General features: G+C 44.1%; 1 protein-coding gene across 5 annotated transcripts in view; it reads left to right on the top strand.

The window, feature by feature from the left end:
- MIS18BP1 (MIS18 binding protein 1) overlaps window positions 1-25,419 on the top strand; it is a 39,420-nt gene extending 14,001 nt beyond the window's left edge. For 4 of the 5 annotated variants that reach the window (XM_040333308.1, XM_040333309.1, XM_040333306.1 and 1 more), the window contains exons 5-14: window positions 1,933-2,063; window positions 2,138-2,228; window positions 3,349-3,536; window positions 6,615-6,760; window positions 7,116-7,206; window positions 10,228-12,103; window positions 13,472-14,005; window positions 15,879-16,051; window positions 18,961-19,088; window positions 25,090-25,419. In XM_040333308.1, coding sequence (XP_040189242.1) covers window positions 1,933-2,063; window positions 2,138-2,228; window positions 3,349-3,536; window positions 6,615-6,760; window positions 7,116-7,206; window positions 10,228-12,103; window positions 13,472-14,005; window positions 15,879-16,051; window positions 18,961-19,088; window positions 25,090-25,110 — 3,379 coding nt within the window. In that variant the 3' untranslated portion in view covers window positions 25,111-25,419. The remainder of the gene's footprint in view (window positions 1-1,932; window positions 2,064-2,137; window positions 2,229-3,348; window positions 3,537-6,614; window positions 6,761-7,115; window positions 7,207-10,227; window positions 12,104-13,471; window positions 14,006-15,878; window positions 16,052-18,960; window positions 19,089-25,089) is intronic. The other variant, XM_040333310.1, reaches the window with a different exon arrangement.
- The last annotated feature ends 120 nt before the right edge of the window (window positions 25,420-25,539 follow it).

Genomic DNA, 25,539 nt, shown 5'->3' with positions numbered 1-25,539 from the left:
TCCCCGGGTTAAAAACATCCAACTTACAAACGACTCCTACTTGCAAACGGAGGGAGACAACAGGAAGTCAGAGGTACTCTACCCCTAGGAAGGGAAATTCTCTCCTGTTAGGCTGCATTCACACCTGAGCGTCGGTCGTTTTTTTGGGCGTTTTTTTCTGGCGTTTTGTCGCGCGTATTCATGCTTATTTGCGCGTTTGCATACAGCGTCGTCTGACGTTTTTGTACTTCGACGTTTTTTATTTTAGCCAATAGGAAAAATGATCATCTTTTCATCACTTGTTGCTATGTTGGTAGATTTGTTTAATCTTCTGCCTGGGTGAAAAGTTCTATTGATTAAAGCGACAAAACGCCCGTAGCAAACGCTCGTTGTCGCGCAAGTCGCTTGAATCGAGCGTTTTCATTACTTTCTATGGGAAGTGGAAACGCTCAAATACGCCCAAACTGCCCGATACGCGCGACAAAAAAGGGTCCGGAACTTGTTTGAGCTTCAGGCATTCGGCGTGCAGATGTGAACCATCTCCATAGGGTATAATGTTATTTTCCCCCTGCAGCGTATTGTAGCGTTGCGCTTCAGGCGACAAAACGCCTAGGTGTGAATGCAGCCTAAGTTATCATGGGGCAAAGGTGTCCCCACTGAAGCTTTATCAACAATCCTTGTTTCCACAGCAACCCAAAATGTTCAAAGTCCAATTGTTACTTGGACAGAAAGTGAGGTGAAATCTTCTGAACAGGGACACAGACAGGAAAACAAATGTTACAGGGGTGATAACCCTTCCCTATGTTATCCAAAAAGCTTAAAAATATATTTTTTGGGCTGGAGCTACACTTACAAAATATACCTGTCCCAACTTACTACAGGAGAGTCAGGACGCTCTCTACGTTGCAGATAGAGAAAGGAGCTGTGTCTCAGTCCAAACTGATGAAAACGGACTGAAGTTCAGTTTCATCAGTCCAAACCTACCTTGTGTATGCCCCATCGGACTTTTGTCCTTCAGACCAAGTTTTAGAACTTTCTTTAAAATCGGACTGATGGACGCCTGACCGATCGGTCCAAACCGATGGGTTTAGTACGCAAACGCATCGGTTCCAAACCCGCGCATGATCAGAATCAAATCGACGCATGCTTGGGAGCATTGAACTTCATTTTTCTCTGCACGTCGTTGTGTTTTACGTCACCGCGTTGGACTCGATCGGATTTTGAACTGATGGTGTGTAGGCACATCAGACTTCAGCCTTCAGTCCGTTTTTATCGGATGGACTGATCGTGTGTACAGGGCCTTAGTGGGCGTCCTGACTCTCCTGTAGTCCAAGAGAGGGGGAGAGCAGGACACTCCACACCAGGGAGAAAGCCTCGTATTACTGTGTGGAGTTACAGACAGAAGAACAGGAAGTGAGGATTTCTCAGAAGAAATAAGGACATTTAAAAGCAAAAATGGAAAGATGAGGTAAGTGAAGGAGGACTGCACTAAGGTAAAGGAAGCTATTTAGGAAAAAAAAAATTGTACCTTTACAACCCCTTTAAGAACAAACCTACAGACTCGATCTTGTTTGTAACCCGGGGACTGCCTGTATAGTGTTTGTATGCAAAACAAATTCATTAAAGTTTTCTAAAAAAAAAATGGGGTTTGAAAAAACACTGCGCAAATACAGTGTGACAATAAAATGCAACACCCACCATTTTATTCTAAAAAAAAAAAAAAAATGTTTGGGGGTTTTTAATTAATTTTCTAGCAAAAAAAAATACAGATTTTTACACGTTGGAAAGAAACGTCAGAATTGGCCCGGGTGGGAACTGGTTAAAAGTCAGCAGCTACAGTTTTTGTAGCTGCTGACCTTTCATTTTCATACAGGGGACTAAATAACCGCTTTAATTTTTTATTTATTTCATATATATTATTGATCGAACAGTTTTTTTGTTTGTTTTATGCAGAGACAGTGAGGACCTGCACTGGCACAGCAATATTATTGTGCATCGCATTGAACCACACAAAGTGAAGACTCTGACAGGCCGAGTGTATGAGCTGCAGGGGCACCTAGACAAGGCCTGCATGTTGCAAACTGGTTGGTTAATCTTCAAATCGAGGTTATAGAACCCTGTGATGTCGGAGACCTTCATATGCTTTTTATATTTTCAGGTTGTCCATCCTGGCTGGTAGAAAAGTTTGAATTTGGTTTTCCCGACAACTGGAAAAGCTATGTCACATTCTTCATACAGTCGTTACAAAGGTTACTTTATAAATTTGTGTATTTTATGTGTAGATGGTTTGGAAGTTTTACCTCTTGACAACGGGGAAACACAGATATGCAGCGTCCAGGAAGTGGGATCCGCATAGATTTGTGTTTTGTGCTAGGCGTGCGCTGAGTGGCGCTTTCCCAGCACAGAGACCGGGCTCTCAACTATTTGGCACGGACACTTTATTCTTCTTCTTTATTTTTTTTCTCTCACGTTTTTCACTTCACTTTTATGTGTGTTTTCTTCACTGGATGAAGGTTGCGAGTCCTCGGGCTTACCATGACATCTAGGGGGAGGATGTGTGGCCCTCGTGTTCCTTCCTCCCCTACCTGTGGGGGGGGTCTCTCTTTTGAGAGAGCTCCCCTGACCTGGTATTCGAGGATGGCTTCGCCTGTCCAAGGAGGGCGGGGTCTGCCAGGCCTTCTGGCTAGGCAGACCATGTAAACCTATATCCCCGTCAGGAGCCTTGCACCCTGGGGGTCAGGATGGAAGTTCTTTTCCTTCAGGGGGTGGACTAAAGCCATTAAAGTGGAGGTTCACCCTCAAAAAAAATTCTGACATCACATGGAGTCGAGCCATCCTACCGACAGAATGCCAGTGTTTTTTTTTTTTTTTCTCAGCACATACCTCGTTATCACGATTTCCACCCCCCCCGGCAATCCCGCGGGACTGGGCGTTCCCAAGCACTGCCTGTGATTGACAGGCTTCCGAACGGCGCATACTGCGCGTCACAGGTTGCCGACAGAACCCGAACGTCGGTGCGCAGGCGCTGTATAGAGCCGCACCGACGTTCGGGTTTTTTCGGCAACCTGTGACGCGCAGTATGCGCCGTTCGGAAACCTGTCAATCACAGGCAGTGCTTGGGAACGCCCAGTCCCGAGAGAGAGAGAGAGAGAGAGTGAGTTGTGGATGATGTCATAAGCCTAGGCTAATGACCAGAAAAGAAACGGGAAGGTATTTACTGGCAAAAAAAAAAAATGCTTTACCATCAAGTTTAAACAACAAGGGCAGATTATTTTTATTATTTTTTTTCACTGGGCAGATTATTTAATAGATGGAAAGTTTTAACAATTACTGAAGGTCCGCTTTAATAATTCCTTTTATTCATTTTAGTGCTGTAATACCTTACCAGCCCGAGGACCCTACAAGCAAAGATAATGTAACAAAGACAACTTCTGGTTCCTGTCCAGATACAAAGAGCAAAAAGCCCAGCAGTTATACCAAGTGGAAAAATAAGATTTCAAGTAGAGAATTGGAACTCCCAGTTGGAGAGCACGACTATGAAGATGGATCATGTGGTAGTAAGTGCTTTGTGAATAATTGGTAATTAAAGGGGTTGTAAAGGTTCTTTTTTTATTTTCTAAATGGGTTCCTTTTAAGCTACTACATATTTGGTTCACTTACCTTTTCCTTCGATTTCCCTTCTAAATGTTTTTTTTCTTTTGTCTCAATTTCTCACTTCCTGTTTCTCCTCAGTAAGATTGCCCCCATCATCCGGGCCATTCTGGCTGGGGGGTTAGTCAGCGTGCTCGCCGCCTCCCTTGGGACTACATCTCTGCGGTGAGACGCTGTGAACACATGTAGTCCCATGTATTACTAAACCCACAACAGTAAAAGCAGTCTGTATAATGCAGTAAAGCATGCTTGTTATATACTCACTGTGGAACTTAACCACTTAAGGCCCGGACCAAAATGCAGGTAAAGGACCAGGCCCCTTTTTGCGATTCGGCACTGCGTCGCTTTAACTGACAATTGCGCGGTCGTGCGACGTGGCTCCCAAACAAAATTAGGGTCCTTTTTTTCCCACAAATAGAGCTTTCTTTTGGTGGTATTTTATCACCTCTGCGGTTTTTATTTTTTGCTCTATAAACAAAAATAGAGCGACAATTTTGAAAAAAATGCAAGATTTTTTACTTTTTGCTATAATAAATATCCCCCAAAAACATCTAAAAAAAATGTTTTTCCTCAGTTTAGGCCGATACGCATTCTTCTACCTATTTTTGGTAAAAAAAACGCAATAAGCGTTTATCGATTGGTTTGCGCTAAATTTATAGCGTTTACAAAATAGGGGATAGTTTTATTGCATTTTTATAATTTTTTTTTTTTTTTTTTTTTTTTTACTACTAATGGCGGCGATCAGCGATTTTTTTCGTGACTGCGACATCATGGCGGACAATTTTGACAAATTTTTGGGAATTTTTTGGGAGTGAACCACAAGGGGGCACTGAAGGGGTTATGTGTTCCCTGAAGTGTGTTTACAACTGTAGGGGGGTGTGGCTGTAGGTCTGACGTCATTGATTGTGCGTCCCTATATTAGGGAACACACAATCGATGACATCGCCACAGTGAAGAACGGGGAAGCCGTGTTTACACACACCTCTCCCCGTTCTTCAGCTCCGGGGACCGATCGCGGGACTGTAGCGGCGATCGGGGCCGCGAGTCCCGCGGCCGAGGTCACGGAGCTTCGGACCGGGTCACGGGAGCGCGCGCGACCCACTGCTGGGCTTTATACAATCACGTACAGGTACGTGATTGTGCCCAGCGGTGCCATTCTTCCGACGTATATCGTCGTTGGGCGGTCCTTAAGTGGTTAAGGAGTTGATCTTCCGCATTATGTAAAAAGGCTGGTTGTTCGTCTTCTCTGATCATCCCCTTCTTCCACAGTCCCCAATCTATCTCCTGACAGTACATGGCCTTGGGGGGCACTCTGAACATTCTCAGCTTGGTATGTATTGCTAGAGAGGTTTCTTTTCTTTTTCTTTTTTTTTTCTCGGGAGGTTGCATGTGATCAGCAACATTTTTTTCATCTGGTGATCCAGTCAGTAACACACTTGTCCTAATATGTCTATAAGTTGTCCAATCTAGTCTTAAAAACTATAACAGCGCCTTGGTAGTTCATTGAGAACTACAAGCCAACACCCAAAAAGGCTGTCGATACTTGTAGTTCTCCCATTTACAGAACACTGTAAATGAATGACATGGCCAGATGGACGGAACCCCGCTCGTCCACGTGTGTTCTCTTTTCTTTTCTTTTTTTTTTTTTTTATATTCTTATTAGACAGTGAGTTCAGGGAGAAGATCCCCTGCTTGCTGTTACTTGAGGTGGCGGGTCAAGGAGGCTGTAGCAGTGGGAACGCATTACATATCCTTTAAATAATATAACTTATCCTTTAAAGTGGATTCATTTGTAATTATTTCTAGTCAATTACTTTAAAGAGGAGTTCCACCCAAAAATGGAACTTCCTCTTAACCCACTCCTCTCCCCCTTACATGCCACATTTGGCATGCAATTTTTTTTTTGGGGGGGGGGCTTCAGGAGAAGGGGACTTCCTGTCCCACTTCCTCCTTCCGCCAAGGGGCTGCAAAGGCGATACGTCATATCGCCTTTTTGGCAGCCCCTCCCTGTAGGCGATCGACTGGGACACGTGACAGGTCCCGGGCAATCGCCTGTCCAATCAAACAGCGCCGGGCCGCGCGCGCATGCGCAGTCGGTGCCCGGCCGTGAAGCCGAAAGCTGTCACGGCCGGGTGCCCACAGTGACAATGAAGACACAGCAGTATAGACACTTTTGCAGTCATCCTATCATTAAAGGGGTTTTCCACCCATTTTTTAAGTTAGTAGGTAAGTGTCAGTTTATTAAAAGCCAGCAGCTACACTTTTTGTAGCTGCTGACTTTTAATGAACTTAAAAAATGGGTGGAAAACCCCTTTTAATGATAGGATGACTGCAAAAGTGTCTATACTGCTGAGAGAAATGGAAGAAAAGTATGCACAATGGCCACTCTTGGCAGTCTCTCAATTGATTATGTGTGTGTATCTCTGTCTATCCCGGTTCTCAACTCCTGTCCTCAGGACCCACGAACAGGCCAGATTTTTAAGTATTACCTTGGAGAGATGCAGACTAGAATACTGCAATCACTGAGCAGCAAATGATCTCACCTGTGATGTATTTCAGTTATCTTGCAAACCTGGCCTGTTAGTGGTCCTGAGGACAGGAGTTGAGAACCACTGGGACTCCATCCTGTTTCCTTTCAAGGGGTAGGAATGATGTGAATGGTTCAATGTCCTTGCTTTATAAATCATTTTATGTAAATCTTAAAACTGTATTTCTAAGAAAAGTGTCTGCAGTAAAGCTGGATACACTCTATACAGTTTTCTATAGTTTTTTTTTTTTTTTCCTTTTTAGATTTACCAAAACCATATAAAATGAGGTCAAACCTCAACAGTTTCAATGTGTATGCAATCATGCCGGCCCTTGCACTACATTTTTTTGGTAAATCTAAAGGAGATCAAACAACAAAAGTTGTATAGTGTGTATCCAGCTTAAGATTCCTATACAAAAAAATGTGAACTTTTCTGTAATGTTGGACATTTTTATAGAACTTTCCATCCAGTCTTTGACTACTCGCAGTGGGCGCCAGGTAAAGCCTATTTTGAAGTATTGGTGTGGAGAGAGACTATCGGTCGACTTCCAGTTGAACACCAGCATTATCAGAGCAGACAGGGATGCTCTAACAGAGTCTATTGTGAGTATCTGATATTTTTCAATGGTGAGTTACTTGTTGAAACCTTGTGCACAAAAAAGTGAACTTGCAGCACACAAAAGAAAAAAAAAACCTGCATGAGGGTACAGTAATGGCCCAACCTTCAAAGAGGAAGGGCCTTGAACCACCGGGGGAGCTAAGCTCCTTACAGATAAGGCACGCTATATGATTTACCTAGGCCAATCTAAGTGAAGTCTTTGGACAGGTGGGGGGGGGGGGGGTGTTCCCTAAGAAAGACCCTCCTATTTGCTTGTTGCGCACAACTCACAACTTAAGGCCAACTTTTTACTGTGGCAACATAGCTTCTTACTTATTTTGCTTTTTGCTCATTTTCAAGGAACGTATGCATGGCTTGTTTCCAAGGACGAGCAACGGAAAGGGAAGTTCATCAAAGTCGTCGTCTAAAACAAAAATGCTGAATAAAGAAGGTAAATGCATGCATCTTTCTAGCCCGGGCATGTGTAAGTCCTTGTATTTTTTGTTATATATAAAGAAACACTGGGGATTACTATCATAAAAGTGGAGGGGAGTATCCTGCAAGATCCAGGGAATTCGCAGGTCATGTGGAAGTAGGACAACTGAATGTTAGAAGAATTTCACTGTACACTGCAGGATGCTTACAGTATGCTTTTTTCATTTTTGAGGCACCCTTCACTTGGGTGATTTACCATATTGTTTGCTCCATAAGACGCACCTGACCATAAGACACACCTAGGTTTTAGAGGAGGAAAACAAGAAAAAAAAATATTCTGAAATCAAATTGTGTACCAAAATATTTACCAGTGCCCATTAAATGTAGCCTGACTTGTGCCCATTCAATGTAGCCTGACTTGTGCCCATTCAATGTAGCCTGACTTGTGCCCATTCAATGTAGCCTGACTTGTGCCCATTCAATGTAGCCTGACTTGTGCCCATTAACTGTATTTGCTTCATAAGACACACAGGCATTTCTCCCCATTTTTGATGTGAAAAAAGTGCGTCTTATGGAGCGAAAAATATGCAAAAATGTGTGGCTTCTTGCAGCTGACAGATGTATGCGACCAGTGATGGCTGCTCAGTCTGTACAGAGTAATGGCGGGCTAAAAGGAGCCATTTCTGTTTGCTAACTGCATGTCACCAACCACACTCAGCAGGTACATGCAGATTGGGACAGATGAGTGGCCCTGGAAACAGAAAGAGGCATCCAGGCTTGGACAGCTGTCCCTAAATGCATGCAACCGTGACAGCTCTTATCGGCATGTGGTGCACGTTATTGAACACTCAATTTTAAGTGGAGTTATGGGCAATTTTTTTTATAAAAAATGGTTTTATATCTGCTGGTTGTGTGGGTGTGGAATTTAAGAAGACCATAGATTATGATATTTTAGCTCTATTGCCCCATCAACACAGTCCAAGTTGATTGGGGAATCCTACCCACTGAGCTTTTGTATTCTCCTTGTGGGTAGGGGGGCGCGCGGTGCCACTGGCAATAAGCTCATGCTAAAAATCCAACATGCTGGCTGTACTCAAGTCAATCGATGGATCAACATGGGCACAATCAGCCTTCCCATAGATGGATCGAGTCTCAGCCAGTCCCTGCTGAACTGACCGAGATCAGTCTATCTATGGCCGGCTTTAATCCACAGTCTGTTATATGATGATCTCCCTTTATCAGTTATTTCAAAGCATCAGCTACAAGTTTGCCTAAAGAAAGCTGCTGCTCTGATTACTGTAAAAATGACACTGGCAGTGAAGGGGTTAACCTGTAGTGGGCACTGAAGGGTTTAAGTGTGTCCTAGGGATGTGTTCTAACTGTATGGGTGATGGGCTACTTGTAAAACGACACTGATCACCGCTCCCGATCACTGGGAGCAGATGATCAGTGTCCTTGTCACTAGGTTTACATCAGCATTTCCCCGTTCTTCCTCTCCGTGAGACGATCGCGCGTATCCCCGCAGACATCAAATCCGCGGGACCTGTGTTTGGACTCTTGGAGCGCACGCCCACAATGCCGATTCTTAAAGGGCACGTACCTGTACGCCCATCTGCCTGTCCGTGCCATTCTGCCGACGTATATCGTTGTGCGCTGGTTGGCCAGTGGTTAAGGACCTCCCCATGTATAGTGCGAAATTACGTACCTGTACGTGATTTTTATTCCACCTCTGGGTCTGGGGCCCGCTCGTGCCGCCAGCAACCCACTCTTGCTGTGATTAGACAGTGGGAGCCAATACGCCGGTCCTATGAACCCGATGTCCGCCAGGACCTGGCATTTGTTCCCAAGGAAGACAGAACGGCGGTCTGCCTATGTAAACAAGGCAGATCACTGTTCTGTGACAGGAGAAGACAGATCTTGTATTTCTGCTAAACAGAACAACCACCCCCTCCCCATCGTTTGATCGCCACTGATGTTAACCCCTTCCCTGCCAGTGTCATTACTACAGTGACAGTGCATATTTTTAGCACTGATCACTGTATTGGTGTCACTGGTCTCCATAAAAGTGTCCCTTAAGCCCCATACACACCATCAGATTTTCTGCAGATTTTTGTCTTCAGATTTACCAAAAACATATAATATGAGGTCAAAACCCTAAGAGTTTCAATTTGTATGCAATCAGGCAGGCCCTTGTACTACATGGTTTTGGTAAATCTGAAGACAAAAATCTGCAGATAATCTGATGGTGTGTATGGGGCATTAGTGTCCAATTTGTCTGCCGCAATATCGCAGTCCTACTCGAAGTCGCTGATTGCCACCATTACTAGTAAAACCTAATAAAATCAATAAAAATTCCATAAATATGGAAGATGCTAAAACTTTTGTGCAAACTAATCAATGTACACTTATTGGGATTTTTTTCCCATATTGCTTGTGGGCATGTGAAGCCCACAAGCACTCTATTCTGAAATACTGTGCCGCTGAACGACCATCATGCACCGCCCGTTCTCGCACGTGCGCAGTATTGTTAGGCTCGCAGCGTCGTAAACTTCTGACGTTGCCATCACAACGGACGGCGGAAGTGCCTACCCCGTTGTGATGGCAACGAAGATATCATTGCGTCGCTTCCGGTTTTGAAATGAGCGGCAGCGATCCACACTGACTCCTGGGAATTATGACCCCAACCTCCCAGGAGACCGTGCGCCGCCAGGAAATGACGTGATTAGCCGCACGTGGGAGAAGGAGGAAGTAAAATGGAACAGCTTAGAAACATGGTAAGCGGACGAAAAAATAAATAAAAAAACGATCAATGGAAAAATTATTGCCGTTGATATATTAAATAAAGTAAAGTTAAAGTGAATGGAACTCCGCTTTACGGTAAAAAATGTTTAGGCATTGTTTTTGGCCCCTCACCATCCCCTCCCCTTTACTTTATCTGAGCCCTATTTTTTTTTTTTTCTTATATAATCGCTTTAAATTCCTTTTTCTGATGGTCTCCCGTTTTACTAAAGCCATTTTGTCACTTCTTTATAATTAGAACTACCGGTCAAGGAGACACCGGTCAAGGAGACCAACTCTAGAAGTCAAACTTTGAAAAATAGACAACGGAATGTCAAGAGGTGTCCGCTGAAACCCATGAGCGTAATGCTCACCCCCTTGAACACCAGAAAACAGATTAAAAAGAGGTGTTTGCAACATCAGGTTCAGTTTCACAGCTCGAGCTGTTCCAATAGTTCCTCCAATGTTTCCTCAGGAAAGACAGATTTGGGGTATAAAAAATCAAAAGAGAAGAAAACTGGGAATAACAAAGCCACTTCCAGTTTTCCACAAGACCTAGAAGATTCTGAGGCAAGCACTTTGACAGAAAGCAGTAAAGCTGAAAGCAGGTCCTCTAGTGGTATTACCGTAACCAGTGAGGATGAAAATAGGTCCTCTAGTGGTATTACCATAACCAGTGAGGATGAAAATAGGTCCTCTAGTGGTATTACCATAACCAGTGAGGATGAAAGCAGGTCCTCTAGTGGTATTACCATAACCAGTGAGGATGAAAGTAGGTCCTCTAGTGGTATTACCATAACCAGTGAGGACGAAAGTGAGTCCTCTGATGATTACCAACCTTCCACTATAAAAAAAGGGAAGAAGTCTAAAAAAGCTTTACAAATAAAGCCAAAGAGTTTTAAAACAAGTATGCAACAAATGGTCCACCCTACAGGACTTCAAAATGGTGTCCGAGCCTCCAAAAGGTTGAAACATAAAAAGAGTTTGAGTAAGGGCCGTGTGAAAGAAATGCAGAAGTCAACCCTTAGAAGACCACTATCTGGTTATCCAGTGTCATTGGCTAATATAACAGAAGCTTCTGAAGAAGAAAGCCTTACCGGGTCTAAGAGCCCGCCGCACCTTCAGCAGATGCTAAATTCTGATCTTTCTGACACAAGTGGAACGCAGACTTCAGGGACTGAGCAGCCAATATCTGATTCTGAGAAACCTCCAGAAGTGGAGAAGGTAGCTATTTTATGTGAAAACATCAGCAAATGTGCTGTAAGGAAAAGGAATGAAGCCATTCTACATAAGTCAACCAAGCAGAAGGCAGAACCTGTTGAAACTTCACAGAATAGGAAAAGGTTGTCCCTTTATTCTTCAAAAGCACAAAGATCTTTAACAGAATCTCAGGACTCTGAAGAAGAAGAAGCAGAAACATGGGCCTGCAGGCAGGTGCCGAATAGTCAGAAGTCAACCCTTTCCAAACCCACTCGGGAATGGAATACTGGAGCGGAATCCTCCCATTCGGAAGAAGTGTCTAGACCTTTGAATAGTGTGAGGGGGATAAAAAGACATCTCAATTCCAAGAAAGATAATAAACAAACCTCTCATTCTACTCAACCGTTGGATGACTTTGAGGAAGAAAGCTCTCAAGATAATTTGGCATGGACAGAGCCTTGTGACAAAGTAGCTGTTCCTTCTAGAAAATCTCAAAGCATTTTCGATTTTGAAGAGTCTGAAGTGGAAACGGCGTCTAGAAAGGATCTGTCTGAAACTGTGAAGTCAAAAAATAAAATGTTGCTTTCTACACCCGGCCCACAGAAAAGACAAAATACTAATTCACAGAAATCTCAAAGACCGGCTAAAAAGCAGGAGAACACTAAGACGCACTTTACAACAAAAAAAATTGCAACCAAGCGGTCAAATCCTAGAGCACATCGAAGGAAAACCAATCCATCTGAAGAATCTTCAGAGTCTGAATTAGACTTTGCTGAAGAAGAAGATGAAGATGATGATGAAGAGGACTATGAGTCTGAGCGGGAAGTCAAGACGAAAGCCAAAGGGAAGACCACCAAACCAAGTAATCAATTGCGGAATTTTCAGAAACATCAGCAAACCTTAAGAGGCAACAGTGCTTCAAAAAGACTTTACAGGCAAGTATTAAAGCAGAGCTCCAGTAATTTTTTTGGTTGCAGGTCAGCAGCTACAAAAACTGTAGCTGCTGACTTTTATTAAACACACACTCGCCTGTCCCCATGATTCAGCGATGTGATCACGCGAGCTGCCCCTTCCCACAGGCTTCTCTACGCATCCGGCATTCCGGCTGTGACAGGTTGAGGCTTCACAGCCGGGTGCCCACTGCACATGTGCGAGTTGCGAATGATCCTGCAGTATTCTGGGACCTGTGATGTGTCCCAGAAGACTGCAGGCAGAGAGGGGGTGAGGAGAATTTCAGCTCGGATCCCCTAGTCGTTCCGAGCGGAAGTAGGTCAAAACCAGGTGTTGCAACAAAACTAAAAATTGGGTGCAAAAGAGTATACATTTCAAACCACAACCAGGCAGCTCACAAACACAAGCCCCTCTCTGCATTTGTAGTGGCTTATTTGGGGCCGGAATTTTGGAGGTCCTAAGTGACATTCGATTGGGAAAAGGACCTCCAATCCTGACTTCAGGGACTCCGGTCCCTGAAGGGTTAAGCAGCCTCCACGAAAGCCGCACATAAGGCAGAAACTCCCAGTGATGGAGGATGGAGGAGGAGTTGAGCTGGATAAAGGCTAGCAAAGGGCCACATCTGGCCCTTGGGCCACAGTTTGGAGACCACTGCCCTAGAGAATAAATTGGTGGTCATTGCAATACTTTTTGTCACACCGTATTTGTGTAGCGGTCTTACAAAAGCATGTTTTTTTGAAAAAAATAAGACCACAGTAAAGTTATCCCAATTTTTTTTATATTGTGAAAGATAATGTTACGCGGAGTAAATTGATACCCAACATGTCACGCTTCAAAATTGCGCCCGCTCGTGAAATGGCGTCAAACTTTTACCCTTAAAAATCTCCATAGGCGATGTTTAAAAAATTCTATATGTTGCATCTTTTGAGTTACAGAGAAGGTCTATAATTATTGCTCTTGCTCTGGAGACGGGTGGGGGGGGGGGGGGGCTATCTTCCCCTCATTCGTCTCTAAACCCAGCTAGGAAGAGGACCCGATCACCTCTGCCGCTACCGCCGGCTCCGGTGAGCGGGAGAGTGGCGTCGGGGGGGCCTCTCCCACCGCCGATAACTGTGATGTTGCGGCGAATCCGCCGCAGAGACCACCATTATCGTTTACAGGACCGGCACCTGAAGAGATGCATATCTCGGTTGTTGCAGCAAGCTGCTGCCGTTACCAAGATATCCCTCTTCAAAAAAAGGATGTATATAGTCATGCGCTGGTCCCTAAATGGTTAAGTGGTTAAAAAAATTACAAATAAAAAATCTTTACCATCACTTTAAGCTTCTTAACAAAGTACCTGTTTTTTCTAGAAAATCCCAAAATGATGATTTGGATTCAGAGTCTGAACTGGAAATGGTTCAGTGGAAGGATTTGCACCAAACTGCCAAGTCAAAAAATAAATTATTGGTTCATACTCCTGGATCACAGAAAAGTCACAACGCACGTTCCCAAAAATCTCATAGAGGGGCCATAGAGCAAGAGAACACTGAGAAGCACTTCACACGAATAGATGATACAAAGAAGCAGTCAAATCCTAGTTTAAGTAAAAAGAAAAGCAGTCCGAGAGAAACTTCACACTCTGAATTAGACCTTGAAGATGAAGAAGATAAAAGCGAAGATGACTCTAAGCCTAAGAGGAAAGCCAATACAGAAGTCAACAGGAAGGCTACCAAACCAAGTCCTCAGTTGCAGCATCTTCAGAAACATCAACAAAACTTGAGAGGCAACAATGCATCAAGATCACCTACTCATTCCCATCCAGAACGTCAACTGCCCCAGAACCCATTGGCAGCACTGGTTCATCAGGAGGACTGGACAGAGAAAGAAGTGAAAAGACTTTACAGGTAAGTAGTCTACTTAGTGTTGTATTACAACGTTATGAGTCTGCACAGCAGGAGCGGGTCACGTGGACTTGATGTCCCCCGGCAACTGCTGATCATTCAGCACACTGACAGAACCGGGACCTGCCTATGTAAACATTGCATTTTGCCATTCTGTCAGTAAAGAAAAAATAGATCCTGTGTTCCTGCAAAGTAGGGATGCGGATCTATGCCTTCCTTTAGTAAAAGCACCTTCCCATAGCTGCTTTACTGCTACAGGTCGGCTACGCTGCGCAGGATCACGTGTGTGTGTGTGTGTGTGTGTATATATATATATATATATATATATATATATATATATATATATATATATATATATATATATATATATATATATATATATATACATACATACATACACACACACACACACACACACACACACACACACACACACACACACACACACACACACACACACGTGACCCTGCACTCCCAGGTATCGGGCATGCCGCTGCCAGCTTGCTCCCACTGTGATTTGATACAGCGGAAGCTGATCAGCAGATCACGTGGACTTGATGTCCTCTGGCACCCGCTGATCATTCAGTGCACTGACAGAACGGCGATCTGCCTATGTAAACAAGGCAAATCGCCGTTCTGTTAGTAAGGAAGGTATAGATCCTGTGTTCCTGACGCAGATCTATGCCTTCTTTTAGTAAAAGCACCTCCCCCACTACAGTAAAACACCCGCTGGGCACACAGTTTAAAGCGGTTGTAAACCCGCATATACTTTTTTTTTTTTTTTTTTTTTTTTTTACACCTGCAGGGCAAAAGCCATAATGAGCTAGTATGCACCGCATAAAAGCTCATTATGAAATACTTACCTCGGAACGAGGAGAAGAGAACTTACCTGGTCCACGCCGAGCAAGATGTCATCTTGACTCTGCGTGTCTTCCGGGTATCGCCGCTCCAGCACTGTGATTGGCTGGAGCGGCGATGACGTCACTCCCGCGCATGCGCGCGGAAGATTTCATTCCGGCGGCGGCCGGCCCTTCAGCCGAGGATCCCCCTTGCGCATGCGCCGCTGCAATCAGCGGCGCATTGCAAGGGGAATATCTCCTAAACCGTACAGGTTTAGGAGATATTCTTCATACCTACAGGTAAGCCTTATTATAGACTTACCTGTAGGTAAAAGTCAAAAAGTGGGGTTTACAACCACTTTAACACTTGGATCGCCCCTAATGTTAACCCCTTCTCAGTGTCATTAGTACAGTGATTGTGCATATTTTTAGCACTGATCGCTGTAATGTCACTGGTCTGCAAAAAATAGTGTCAGTTGGTGTCCAATTTGGTTGCCGCAATGTCCTGCTATAAGTCGCTGATCGCCACCATTACTAGTAAAAAAAAAAAAAAGAAAATCCATAGTTTGTAGACGCTATAACTTCTGCACTGGGGCGGTGCGCTTGTGGGATGTTCCGAAAGGTCCTGTAAGCAGCATTTTTGGGGCTGTATTTAGCGCTCCCAAAATGCCCTGCCCATTGGAATGAATGGACAGTGCTTCGGAAGCGCCGCAACATGGGAGTTTCTAACCACTTCTTTGGGGTTAAAAGCTCCCCGCTAACGGACGAAAAAACACCGCTTAAACAGCGCTAAAGCGCCGCTAAATCAAGCGGTGCTTTAGCGTGGCTCTGGCCCCATGGTATTATAGATTTGTGTATGAATATAGTAATCAAAATATGGGACAGAAGCCTGTAAAGTGCAAGTCAAAATGACTTTCAGGTAAATGTCCATGTAATTTTAGATGGTCTAGTCACTAAATTCGTTTTTTTTTTTAGATCTCAGTACTTTGTTATGGATGTAAAGTATCTAAACTTTAATCTATTCTGTGCCCTTCAAGTGCAATTTCTAAACTACCAAAGCGCAAACCTGGGTACTGGTTCGAAGTTGCCATGGCAGTTGGAAGCCACTCGGCAGAGGAATGCCAGGAAAAATACTTGGAAAAACAGCAGACCAAGGGATCAAAATCCAAACCCAAGAAAAAAAATAGTTCATCTAAGAATAAAAAAGAGAGTAAGTAACAGAAATCTGAATTAAATTGTATGTATGGTCATTTTTTTTTTTTCCAGTTGTTTGAGTGGCCCTCAAGTTTCTCTTGCCGTCTGTGCCCCTGCGGGGCAGATTTACCCTCTTTATTACCGTAGTTTCTGGGGACCATTGTCACTGAGACAGAAAGACGGGGGGGGGGGGGGGGGTCCAGAATTTGAAGTTGTCACCAGAGCAAGAGGTGAGGGAAAATCTTCCATGGGGACATAAACCACATAAAATATACTGATTGGTTTAACCCTTTTCTACTTTATCCAAAATGAAATAAAATGTTTTGACTTTAAATACGCTTTTAAAGTGGTTGTAAACCCTTTACAACCACTTTATACTACAGGTAAGCCTAGATTAGGGCTTACCTGTAGCTACCCAGGATATCGCCTAAACCTGCACGTTTTAGGAGATATGCCCTGTGCCCTGCATGTGCCAATGTCATCGGCACATGCGCACTGGGGCAAACTGAAGCAATGGCACCTATGAGCCGTTGCTTCAGTTCGTGTGCTGTTACCGGCGGCTCTTGCGCGCATGCTCTGCTCTTTCCGCATGGAGTCAATATGGTCAGTAGTATCCACCCTACGAGGAGGATAAGTTCTAGCATCAATCATCAAGATGCATATCTACATGTGCCAGTTTTCCCCGCTTATCAGAAGTTTCTGCGTTTTGCGGTGGAACAGCGCCTCTTTTAGCAAGTGTTCTTGCCGTTCGGGTTAGCCACGGCTTCCCGGGTATTTACGAAAGTTTGGCCCCAGTACTAGCAAGACTAAGGGGCCAGGGTATAGCAGTAAAGGCATACCTAGACGACCTGCTACTGGTAGATCAGTTAGTAGCACGGGTGTCCAGAACGGTCAGGTATCTGGAACACCTAGTGTTGGATTCTCAACCTGTAGAACCAGGAAAGAGTGTTTTTGCCCCAGGCAAAAGTCAACACTATAAGAGAGCTGGTCCAGGTGGTCAGGGCAAGGAAGGGTCCTTCCATACGCCTTTGCATGAAGTTGCTAGGGAAGATGATGACTTCATTCAAAGCAATTCCCTATGCCCAGTTTCATCCAAGACTGTTACAACACCGTATTATGTCTTGTTGAAACAAGAAACCCAAATTTTGGATTACCCAATGAATCTGGTCCCAAGAGTGCGCCAGAGTCTCAGTTGGTGGTCGATGACCAAGAATTTACAGAGAGGTAAATCCTTCATTCCGGTTACTTGGTTGGAAGGTGGTAACAACGGATGCCGGTCTATGGGCTGGAGAGCAGTCCTAGGAGAGACCGCTGTCCAAAGGAAATGGTCAAAGTCTGAGGAAACCTTGTCCATCAATATCCTAGAGATTCGGCAATAAGTTTGGCTTAACCGCCGGGAACGTTTCAGGTTACGGAATTGTTCCGTCAGGATACAGTTCGGCTATGCACCTATATCGATCACCAGAAGTCATGCAGCCCAGAGGGAGGTATACCATATTCTGGCTTGGGCAGAGGAACATGTTCCTTGCCTGTCCGCAGTCTTCATCCCACCAACAGTTGTTCCCGGGAGTATGGTCCCAATGTTTTTCTGGCCATATGCCGGAGATGGGGACCCCGGACGTAGATCTATTGGCATCCAGATGCAACAAGAAGTTGGACAGCTTTGTTTCAAGAACAATCTGTCTGAGGATGAAAGAACGTCCATGATAGGCGGAACACCGAACAGTGTCAAACGCCTATCACGGGACGGGACCAGGAGGAAGCCGCGAGTTTTAAAAAATGGACGCCCGCAGAGCAGCCTGTCAAGAATTATTAGGTACGCTGCAATGGGCACAGTGAGGTTGTAATGGGCACAGGGAGGTTTCAGTGGCACAGTGTGGTGTGTAAATGGGCATTGTTGACCCTCTTTTCTGCTTGCAGTAGCTGCTGCATTCTCACCCTAGGCCTATACTCGAGTACATTTTCCCATTTTTTTGTGGTAAAATTAGGTGCCTCGGCTTATACTCAAGTATATACGGTAAGTCATGCTTTTAAGACTTCCACAGCTGTGTTTATTATACACCATTTCAATAAAACACACAGATACTTGTACTCCCCATTATGACGAGAGATCCTGAAAACTTTACCTAAAGGCCTGTTTGGGAACTACTTACCTAGGGGTTTCCTGTTGTAGGTGCAGTTTATAATTTTTTCCAGAAGATGTCAGTGTGCGCCTTAATTGTATACAGTGCCTTGAATGAAAAAGTATTTATACCCCTTGAAACGTTCCACATTTTTTCATGTTTACAACCAAAAATTGATTTTATTGGGATTTTATGTGATAGACTAACACACAGTGGCACATAATTGTGAAGTGGAAGGAAAATGATAAATGGTTTTCAACATTTTTTCTACAATCAAATATGTGAAAAGTGTGGCGTGCATTTGTATTCAGCCCCTGCATCCAATTCGCAATAACGGGAGATTGTGACCAGCTCTCTGTGAAGCCGGTTCACATATCTCCGATGCGGCTCTGGTGCGAATTTGCATAGGAGCCCTGTGTGTTTTTTGGTCCGAATTCAGGCTGAAATCTGACCTGAAACGGTGAACCAGAACGTACAGGACCCCTGCTGGGAGCCAAATAGGCATTAGGTGTAAACCAAGCCTTAATCTGATACCCCTAACTAAAATCTAGTGGAACCAATTGCCTTCAGAAATCACCGAATTAGTAAATGGAGTCCCCTGTGTGTAAAAATATTAATACTGCTGTTCTGTGAAACCCTCAGAGGTTTGTCGAGCCCCCCCGTTAGGCGTTAATTTATATAATTTTTTTAGGCGTTTATTGTATTGATAAAAAAAATACATTGGCTGCATTTCCACTATAAGATTCTCACCTCTTCTTTTTAATTGTTAGAAATAAACCCCACACATGTTATTTTTTAATAGGTAAAGGAAAGGAGATGGTACAAGTCACAGCAAAAGAGGGAACCTTGAAAAGAAAGCAGCAGATGCGGGAGTTCTTAGATCACACGCAGAGAGATGATGACCTATATAGCTCCACTAAAAGAGTGAAGGTAGGGTGACGCTGTTCTGTTGTACAAAATGTGTATATACATTGGGGTGTGGTTTTTATATACAAGAGCGATCCTTGTAACTAATCTATGACCTTTTTTTTCCTTGCCTGGTTACTGGCTTTATTCCCCCATATATTGGAGATTTTGTTTAATAAAACCACTTCGGCAAGTTAAAGTACAGATGATATTGATGTTTTTTATGGAATTAAACTTTAACTTATGAAATAATTCCCGAAAACCATTAGTAACCATTTGGGGCCCATTCATGTCTATAAGACCCCTTTCACACTGGGGCTGCAATCGCGGTAAAGTGCCGCTCGTTTTTTAAACTCCTGTGCTCCATAGTTGGCATTGCCTTTGAAGACTCACTTCTATGAGTTGGGTTGGTCACTGGGAACTTCCTCATTTATATTGGTTGCTAGGAGCTTTTTTTGATTATGCCAAGGAGGGCTCCGGAAAAAAAACTGTCGGTTTTCCTGACGGGATTCCTGGCAAGCTTGCCTTGCAAAGCCGTGTATACAGACGTTCATTTGAATGGCAAGAACGCGGTGACCTCATCAACTACGACGAGCCGGCATCTCATCACATTCGATTCCGTCACTGCCATCTTTCTACAACCCACACTAACCTTGTATGCTACCGCGCATGCGTCAAAGTGTTATCGAGCAAGCATGGTTTTTCAACACTCAGGTAAGCATACAGACGACCGGTTTTCTCGGCAAGAAACGCTCTGCTGGGAATCCCAATGGGAAAATAGAGAGCAGGGTTCTCTATTTTCTCGTCGGGATTCCCGGCTGTTTTCCTGACGGGAAAACTGCTAGGGAGCATGCACACGGCCGGGATTCCCGGCCAAATGCTCTCCTGGCAGTTTTCCTGCCAGGAAAACTGGTAGTGAGTACGAGGCTTGACTATCTTCTGCTGACATTCACTTGGAATATCTAGGAGTGGTCTGGCACACTTTCCAGGCCAGGATATTTTTTTCTCTAGAAAAATCTTCTGGCTCTCCAGTCACTGGTTCATGTGCTCCAGTCCAGGAGCCATCTGACTCTGCTACTGCCTGAGAGTCTTGGCTCTGATGGTGGCCACCTTTTAATGCCGTTCCATCTGCCCAGTTCCATGCTAGGAATCTGTAAGCCTACATTATGAGACAAGTCAGTCTGACCAATTTGTTTGACACAAAGGACCTGTCCTGTTGGCTTTAGAATCTGTGTTTTTTTTTTTTTTATATCCTGATAATAGATGTAAGCCTGTTGTGTTCAGGAGAGGAGTCCTGGGCACTCTGTCAGTGCAGGGGACTAGGTACTTTGTGGAATCTCATCTCCTAATAAACAGCCTGGAGGTTTGGCTGGCTCTCCGGCTTCGATCTGACTCGGTCTCCCTACATTCGCTCTGGATTCACTCAAACAACCCCACACTGGTAGCGTACATGGAACCTCAGGGAGTAACAAAGTCTCGGTGCAGCAAAGGAGGTAGAGCAAAACCTGTCCTGGGTATTAATCAATGCCCACAGGTCTACCCGCCAAGTAAATCCCTGGCATGGAAAATTGACAGGCAGACATAATCTCTTCTTAGCTGACAACATCTGAGAGTGGTCTCTGTACCCCAAGTCCTGTGTCACAGGTTGGGGAAACCAGATGTGGTTCTACTGGCCTCCAGTTTCAACAACAAACTGGACAAATTGGTATTCAGGTCCAGGGATCTGGAGGAAGCAGTGGATGCATTAGTGGCTCAGTGGAGAGCAGTACTACATCTATGCCTCTACTCCCCTAAAGCTTTTTCCAGGTCTGATTTACAGGATTAAAGAGTCACCCAGTACACCCAGATGTTAAGACTCCTTGCATCCGCACTGTGGACTCTACCAGACATCCGGATGTTCCCATCACAAATGCTGACTTGCCACCCTGCTTCTCTGTTGCTGGCTTTAACGGCATGACTGGTTCTGAACGTAGTATTCCTACAATTCTTAAGACTAAAATGTAAAATTCCTGCAAGGTCTATCATCAGATATTGAAGGCATACTTTGCTTGGTACTAGTCTAGAAGCTATACACCCCCTAGAGTTTCTCTGAGATGGATCCTTTTTCTTCTGCAGTTGAGCCTGTTCCATCATTTGGCGCATAGTAGCATCAAGGGCGAGTTTGCCTTTTCCCATTATTTAGAGACTGCTTCCTACCCTCTGATCAAGACCTTTGTACAAGGGGTCTCACATGAGGTCCCCTGGTCAAATCTACCTCTGTGGTATTTGAATTTGAGCCTTTTAATGCCCCCCTTTGAACCCGCTCTCTGAAAGTTTTCCTTGTTGCGATCACCTCTGTTAGACGATTGTCTGAACTGCCAATTTTGTCCTATGGGGAACCATTTTTAGTCTTGCATACGGTAAGTCATTTTGAGGCCTAGACCTTTCTTCTTTCCCAAGGTACTGACCCCTTTCACACTGGGGCGGTTTGCAGGAGCTATTGCACTAAAAATAGCGCCTGCAAACGACCCGAAACAGCAGCTACCGTTTCTCCAATGTGGAAAGTGCAAGGGCTTTCACATTTGGGCGGTGCACTAGCAGGACCACTCCAAAAGTCCTGCCAGCAGCATCTTTGGACCGGTGTGTTTACCGCTCCTTCTCATTGAAAGCAATGGGAAACCGTGGCTATACTGCCGGCAATGTGCCTCTGCATAGGCGCATTGTGGGCGGTATTAACCCTTTTTTCCGTCCGCTAGCGGGGGTTTAAACCGCACCGCTAGCGGCCGAATACCTCCGCTAAAAATAGCAACAAGCCCTGGGCTGTTGGCCATCTAGACTCAGTACGTAACAGAGGACTGGGTCTGCAACATAGTGCCCAAAGGCTACCAACAGGAGTTTTGTTGCTTCCCCCCCCCCCTCCCTGCTTTATGCACTCAAGGGTATCCTTGGATTCACAAAGAAGAGCAGTTTTCTTTGTGGCCCTGGAAAGACTGGTTTTCCAAGGGCTCCTTGCACCTGCAACAGAGGGGAGAAGTCTCCTGGTTTGTGTTCCAAGCGGTTCACTAACTGAAACCAAAACATCTGGCTTATTCTGGACCTTAAGGATCTCCTGGTACCATAACAAAAGCATTATAGGCCATCTTTGTTCTTGCATAGTAGAGTTTAAGTACTGGACCTCGGGGAGATATGTGACTGATCCAGATAAAGCAATTTCCTTCCGAAGACGGCGTGTACATAACAGGCAGTAAAAACTATGGCTAACGCCCAAAGGGAAACCTTCAGACACATACATCTACTAACGACACCTGCACAAAATCACAGCTTAGCAGAGCTGGAAGGGGTGGGCAGTGATTATATATATATATATATATATATATATATATATATATATATATATATATATAATTTGGCCAGTATCCGTTCACCTGAAGGTGGCAGCATAATCTAAAAATCTTTATAAATATGAACCATCTATATAGTGCAGTGCAACTAGCACGGTGACTAAATATACAGAAGTTTTTTTTTATTTTTTTTATCAGAGAACAATTGAACAATTGCTATTCATAAATGAAACTGTGAAATTGAATCCTAAAAAGAAATGTCCAGTAGTTACAATAACTCAACCGTTCATTGTGCTGTTCAATTGGAGAAATGCCAAAATACTGTGATCTTTTCACCTCCGTGTAGGATAATTGAAACACAGCGCTCATACACAAAACTCCACCAGTGATTAGATGGCAGCTCACCTTATACTTGGCCCCCTGTTTTACCAGTGAGTCAAAGTAAGCTAATGGGGATAAACTCGGGTGTGTGCTTTTGCTTCGCTCTTTGTCTCCGACACCTCCTTTCAGTGATGTATACTCTCATACAGCTATCTAGTGCTCTCTGTAAAAGCGTTAATATTAAATAAATAGAGATATTGCACTCACGTAAAAACTCAACTGTGCTGGCGTATTAGACAGGTAGCATAATCCCAGCGTGCTTCAACGTAGGTGGCCGTGACCGCAGGATAACAACTGAGGGTATGGTTCCTAATCCCAGACACGTGTCGTCCTGGGTGACCCACTGATGAAGTCCAGGCCCAGGATGACACGCGTCTGGTATTAGGAGCCATACACTCAGTTATTATCCCGTGTTCACCTCCACCCATGTTGAAGCACGCTGGGCTTATGCTACCTGTCTGATACGCTGGAACAGTTGAGTGTCTTTTATGCAAGTGCATCATCTCTATTTTACTTTGACAGAAAGCACTTGCTATTTTTTTTTTTTTTTTTATCTATTTACGTATAACGCTGTACAAGAGTATACATCACTGAAAGGCGGTGTCGGAAACAAAGCACACACCCGAGTTTATCCCCATTAGCTTGCTTGAACTGACTGGTAAAACAGGGGTCCAAGTATGAGGTGAGCGGCCATCTAATCCCTGGTGGAGGATTGTGTATGAGCGCTGGGTTTCAATGATCCTACAAGGAGGGGGAAAGATCACAGTATTTTGGCATTTCTCCAATTGATCCAATAGCACAACTGTTGAGTTATTGTAACTACTGGCCATTTCTTTTTTGGATTCACTTTCACGGTTTCATTTATGAATAGCAATTATTCTCGGATAAAAAAAGAAAGGGGGGGGGGGGAAACCACTATTGCACTGTTCTATATGTATATTCACTGATAATTTGTTGCGCTGCACTATAGATGGTTCATTTTAGATTAAAGTGAGTAAGAACACTTTTGAGTAATAAACAGCAATTTATTTTTATTAAGATTATATAATTTTTGGGATTCTATTATAGGTTTGTTTGTGCTGATTGAGTTTGGGGTTATTTATGAATATGAAGATGCAATGTGCAGTTAAAGTGTTTGTAAACCCATTACAACCACTTTTGCCCAAAGGTAAGCCTAGATTAAGGTTTACCTGTAAGTGCTCGAAATATCCCCCAGATATAGGAGATATTTACAAATGAGACAGGCACCGTAGATATCTACGGCGCACACAACGTAGACAGTGGCACCGTTTAGAAACGGCGAGCGTGCCGTGACTGGCGGCGCATGCGGGACAGTGGTGATATCGCAGGCTACGGTTTCAGGTAAGTGACACATAATGGGCTACTATGCATAGTAGCCCATTATGCTTTACCTTTGCAGGGAAACAAAGAGGAAGAAACACCCATCAGGGTTTACTTCCTCTTTATGAAATTCCTTTATTCCTGAATTAAAATTTTGAGCACCAGCTGCCACTGATTATGTGTTACATGCATGCATGTTTAATCCTGACCCCTTATATGTGTACAATCAGAACTGATTTTTTTTTTTTTTTCTTTTTCAAAGTACCAGGAACAAAAAAAAAGCTGTTCCTCTGAAAAGCGATCCATGCTCAGATCGCTTTTCAGAGGCATTTGACAGCAGGTAAAGAGGCAGTATGTTGCACCCTGACCCTGTTTTAACCCCTTAAATGCATCATCACTATGCTGCAAACTGCATGCAATGCAGCCCCATTCACCTAGGGGTATACCTAGGGGTCGATTGAGAAACACCGACATAGAGAAACCAATCTTTCCATTTTCCTCCCAATGCCACTGAATGCCTGTGGGAGGGAGAGGAGGAGAAGCAGGGGAAAATGGAGAAATCGGTTCCTTTTATATGCAGCCACCCACTTGCGCCCGGGCGCTGTTCCGCCATGGGGCTTGGAGGAAAGGGCCCTGACCAGGGGGGCCCTTCATGTTTTCTTGCATCGGGGCCCTGAAGGTTCTACCTACACCACTGCTGCCTAGTGTCGTCCTCCTGGTAGGTGGTGGTATAAAACCCTATCTATCCGTCATGAATTTGCAAAGAAGCGGTGTCTGTTAATGAACTCAGAGGGGATTTTAAAGGCGAGAACAAAAAAAAAACTTTTTTTTATTACTGACATTGCTCTCATTCTTTATACAGACTCTGGTATGCCACTTTTATTGCCGTATAATGAAAATGTATGTGGGGGTGACAGGTTGTGTATAACACAATGTCTTACCTGATCTCACAACTGTTCTCTTCCCTTATTTTTTACATTTAGGTTTCAGAGACGCATCGGTGATCGGAAAACTCTTCAAAAAGGATGAGGAGTCGTCCTCAGACGAGGAAGAAAATTATTATTTTTCGAATTCCTTTTCTGATGAGACCTAGAACCTGAAATGATGTATATACCGAATGTGCAGACATTTTTATTTCTTGGCATGGGTGAGGCGGGCTACATCCATGGTATGCGCCACTTAAACCCTCATCAAAGCATCTTCCAATAGGATATTAAGGCAACAGATTTTTATATATATTTTTTTTTTTTTTTTAGGTTTCCAAAATGATGTGGAATTTTTGAACTTGTTTCATTAAAGACGTTGTAAAGGTTTTTTTTTTCCCCCTTCTAAATAACAAACAAATGTCATACTTGCCTCCCACTGTGCAGCTCGTTTTGCACAGAGTGGCTCCCCCCCCGATCATCATCTTCTGGGGGTCCCTCCCCGCAAGC

This window comes from Rana temporaria, chromosome 13 (genome assembly GCF_905171775.1).
Source record: "Rana temporaria chromosome 13, aRanTem1.1, whole genome shotgun sequence".
Classification (NCBI taxonomy): Eukaryota; Metazoa; Chordata; class Amphibia; order Anura; family Ranidae; genus Rana; species Rana temporaria.
This window is presented reverse-complemented; position numbering and strand designations above follow the sequence as displayed.